The sequence below is a fragment of the Lipotes vexillifer genome, unplaced genomic scaffold (assembly GCF_000442215.2).
Source record: "Lipotes vexillifer unplaced genomic scaffold, Lipotes_vexillifer_v1.1 scaffold664, whole genome shotgun sequence".
Taxonomy (NCBI): domain Eukaryota; kingdom Metazoa; phylum Chordata; class Mammalia; order Artiodactyla; family Lipotidae; genus Lipotes; species Lipotes vexillifer.
The window spans coordinates 993,431-997,764 of record NW_006782421.1 but is presented as its reverse complement, the minus strand read 5'-3'; the positions used below and the strand labels follow the sequence as shown (position 1 = coordinate 997,764).

Sequence of the window (4,334 nt, the reverse complement as noted above, 5' to 3'; positions counted from 1 at the left end):
CAAAATAAAGTGGGGAGAAAGAAGCAGCCGTTCTCTGCAAAGGGTACCTCTCACCGTGCGTGTCGGGTGACGGTGCTGGGCCTCAGCATTGTTGGCGGCTGAGGGTACCCAGCCACCGCCGCCTCCGGGGTCCCTGCCTGGCTTTGCCCTCCGACCAGCCGCACAAAGCAGAGACACCCGGGAGACGTCCTTGCCGCCCGCGGTAGCGGCATTCTCAGACCCCTCGCCCCCAGCGCTGACAGACTCTCCTTTCAAACCCAGTAGAAAATGCAGCTTTACCAAGCCGCGTGTTGGGTTTTCCTTTTAAGGTATTACTTCAAAAAAGCGAGCAACGAGTTCGCGTGTGGAGCCGTGTTTGAGGAGGTCTGGGACGACGAGGTGGTGCTGCCCACGTACGAGGGCCGGATCCTGGGGAAGGTGGAGAGGGTCGACTGAGCCTCGGCGTCTGGCTCGGGCCACCGGCCTCGGACAGGACGGCTCCTGGCTCTTGTAGACGCTGACGGTATTGGAGAGACCACCACGCATAACCTCTGACTTCCTAGGGCTCCAGATCCATCAGCTAGGAGCGACTGTAGCTCACCTGGACAGGAGTCCTTCCTGCTATTTATTGGACAGTCGACTCCCCCGCCCCCAGTTTGTGGATATGCTGCTTTAAACACGGAAGGGGCAGAGAGGACGTTTTCGTGGTTCTGTTTCACGGAAAGAGGATTTAAGCTGTGCCGTGCGTTTCTCCAAGTGAACATAGACTTTTTAAAAAATGGTGTCCTACCGTTGACACACGCAGAAATTGGTGCATCTTTTTTCCCCAGCGCTGCTCTATCTTGTCATAACGGTCTTGAGGTTTGATTTGGGGGCCCTCCTGTCGGACAGGATGGTTCATTGTGGAGGAGGGGGAGCCTCCCCGGGGCCCCAGGTTCACCCTGTGACTTCCTGGAGCTCCCCACCAGGGCCCAGCACCCGACGGCTGAGACCTTCTGGAGCCATGTGGTTCGACTTGTGCTTTTCTTGAGATGACAACTCCTTGGGAGTCTTTTAAAATTAGTCTTTGGACCCCAGCCATTCTGGAAACTACCCCCTCCCCTTGCGCCCCGCCCAGCAAAGAAGCGAACAGTTGTGGGAAGACCTAGCAGCACCTTTCCTCCAGACACCTTCATCGTGACGTTCGGGTTTTTACATTAACTTAATCTGTGCATTCTATTGGCCATCGTTCCTTGTACCATATGTCTGTATATATTGTACGGAAAAGAGTATTAATCCACTATCTCTAGTGCTTGACCTTGAATCAGTACAGTACCTGTACCTGCACGGCGTCCACGCCGTGTGTCGCCCTATATTGAGGGCTCCAGCTTTCCCTTGTTTTTTGAAAGGGGTTTATGTATAAATATATTTTATGCCTTTTTATTACAAGTCTTGTACTCAATGACTTTTGCCATGGCATTTTGTTCTACTTATACTGTAAATTATGCATTATAAAGAGTTCATTTAAGGAAAATTACTTGGTACAATAATTATTGTAATTAAGAGATGTAGCCTTTATTAAAATTTTATATTTTTCAAAATATCGGCCTCGTCTTTGAATCTCCTGGGGTGGAAGTGGGTTAGAGGCACCCTTCTGTGTGTGAACATTCTCCGCTTGATTTTTCCCACTTTGCTGGAGCCCATCTCTGTCTGACCTGGAGCTCTTCTTACCCTACCGGTGTTTCGAAAAACGATTTCTTCAAAATCACCTGGTTGCTGACCGGCTGAGGGTTTTCTCGTCGTGGAGCAGGTGTGGGGACAGCATCTCCTCTGATGTCCTCCCCCCGTCTGCCACCTGGATTCAGCCTCTTCCTCCCAGGCAGATGCCTGCCATCTGGCCAGGTAGGTACAGATGAGGAGCTGGGATGGGGTCCTCCCAGGAGTACTTGTGTTTTAATAGGTCCCTCGGGGGTGAAAAGCCACTGAAAATGGTGAGCAGGTCGTGAATGCCCAGTGGGGTCAGTGAACCTTGATCTCGGTGCTACTCGGCCATCCTCCCAATGGCTGGGTAGACTAGACGGTTCAGTGAGAAGAGTGCACGGTTCACTGACAATTTGCTTCGTGTGGCCATTGTTCATCCAACAAACGCATGTCTCGTCCCCGTGCTCAGAGCACTCAGGGCTGGGCTGCATTTCAGGTCCCGGAGGGCAAGGCCATGTAAAGGAGTCCTATGATGAACCCTTTTGGAAATAAATGTCCAAAGAGGAAAAGGTGGGGGAGGGAGGGATAAACTAGGAGTTTGGGGTTAGCAGATACACACGACCATGTTGTTTATACACAGATAAACAACAAGAACCTACTGTGTGGCACAGGGAACTCTGCTCACTTATCTTGTAATAACCTATAACGTAAAAGAATCTGAAAAAGTATATATGACAATCCCTTTGCTGTACATCTGAAATGCAGCATTATAAATCAACTATGCTTCAAAATAAAAAACATTTTTAATCTTTAAAAAAGTCTACAAATAATAAATGCTGGAGATGGTGTGGAGAAAAGGGAACCCTCCTACACTGTTGGTGGGAATGTAAATTGGTGTAACCATTATGGAGAACAGTATGGAGGTTCCTCAGAAAACTAAGAATAGAGTTGCCATATGATCCAACAATCCCACTCCTGGGCATATACCTGGACAAGACTATAATTCAAAAAGATACATGCAGCCCTGTGTTCAGAGCAGCATGACTCACCATAGCCAAAACATGGGAACAACCTAAATGTCCGTCGTACAGATGTACAGATGAATGGATAAAGAAGATGTGGTATAGATCTATACAATGGAATGCTACTCAGTCATGAAAAAGAATGAAACAATGCCATTTGCAGCAACATGGATGGACCTAGAGACTGTCATACTAAGTGAAGTAAGTCAAGGGCAAATACCATATGATGTCACTTATACGTGGAATCTAAAATACGACACAATGAGCTCCCCTACGAAACAGAAACAGACTCACAGACAGAGGACAGACTTGCGGTTGCCAAGGGGGAGGGGGTGGGGGAGGGATGGAGTGGGAGTTTGGGATTAGCAGATGCAAACTATTATACAGAGGATGGAGAAACAACAAGGTCCTACTGTGTAGCACAGGGAACTATACTCGGCATCCTCTGATAAACCACAATGGAAAAAGAATATATTAAAGGAATGTATGTATGTGTGTAACTGAATCACTTTGCTGTACAGCAGAAACTAACACAACATTGAAAATCAGCTACAATAAAATTTAAGAAAAAGTGTCTGTGATGGCAGTTGGACTTGACTTCTCAGGAGCGTGGTCTGCGGCGGATCTGGTTGACTTTTTGCTCCTCTGTAAGCTGGCTCAGGGCCGACGAGGCAGAGGAAGGCAGGGGATGGGGGCCGCGCGGGGATGGGGGCTGTGCGGGGATGGGGGCGGGGCTGGCTTGCACTGCGCAGCCTCTGCGGGCGGTGTGATGGGGCGGCTGCCAGGGGAGCTGGCGAGAGTCCTAGAGAGTCCGGGCTGCAGGATTCGGTGATCTTGGTCCTCAGGATTCAGGTGGCTGCACCTTCCCCTCCTGCTGGAATGGGGGCTCATACCGGGGTATCCCAGACCCACTCCCAGAATCGTAAGGCTTTGTCCAATCCGGAAGGATAAAGAGGCTCAAGCTATTGTGCCTGGGGGGGCGTGGGGGGTTAGGGCTTTTCATCTTCAGGCCTTTGGGTTCATCCCATGAGAATAATGAGGTCTAACACGGGCTTGGGGTTCGGACAAACCTGAACCCAAGTCCCGGTGCCACCACCTCCTGGGGGACCGTGGGCACCTTCCCAGCAGCATCTGTGGGACAGAAACCAGATGAGGTGACCACCGGTGCTCGTACCTCTCCGCAGGGCCCCGTACCTCTGCTTCATGTTTTCACCGTCTGGGGCTCCTCACCTGGTGGGGATGGGCTTCTGGGATACCCGAACGCTTGACATTGTTTGCAGAATCACCTGTGCCTTCCTCTGACCAGAGGGTCTATGGCTTTACTAGAATATTCGAAAGAAAGAGCTAAAACGCAAGCCCTCCCTCCTCCAGGCCCTCGGGTCTCAGCGGGGGGCTGGTGAGACACAGCCGCCGCCCCCCTCAGATCACCCCCCCCCCCCCCGCCGTCCACACCCCCCGGGGGGGCCTGGCTGCGATGGAGCCTTACCGCTCCGGTCCTCTTCCACCTTCCCTCTCGAAACCCCAGCTGTAAATCGGGTTCACCAACCTCATCTTCATTTCCTAGGCGCTCCGGCCTCATTTTCCTGATTAATTGCTGACCAGCTCGTCAGAGGAGCAGCACGGACCATGGGGCTGAGTCCACTCTGGGCTGCG

The 4,334-nt window shown here is 51.3% G+C and overlaps 1 protein-coding gene across 1 annotated transcript in view; it reads left to right on the top strand.

Annotated features, from left to right (window-relative positions):
• AXIN2 (axin 2) overlaps positions 1–435 on the top strand; it is a 26,444-nt gene extending 26,009 nt beyond the window's left edge. Inside the window, exon 10 of the mRNA XM_007455272.1 lies at positions 309–435. Coding sequence (XP_007455334.1) covers positions 309–435 — 127 coding nt within the window. The remainder of the gene's footprint in view (positions 1–308) is intronic.
• Positions 436–4,334: the final 3,899 nt, after the last annotated feature.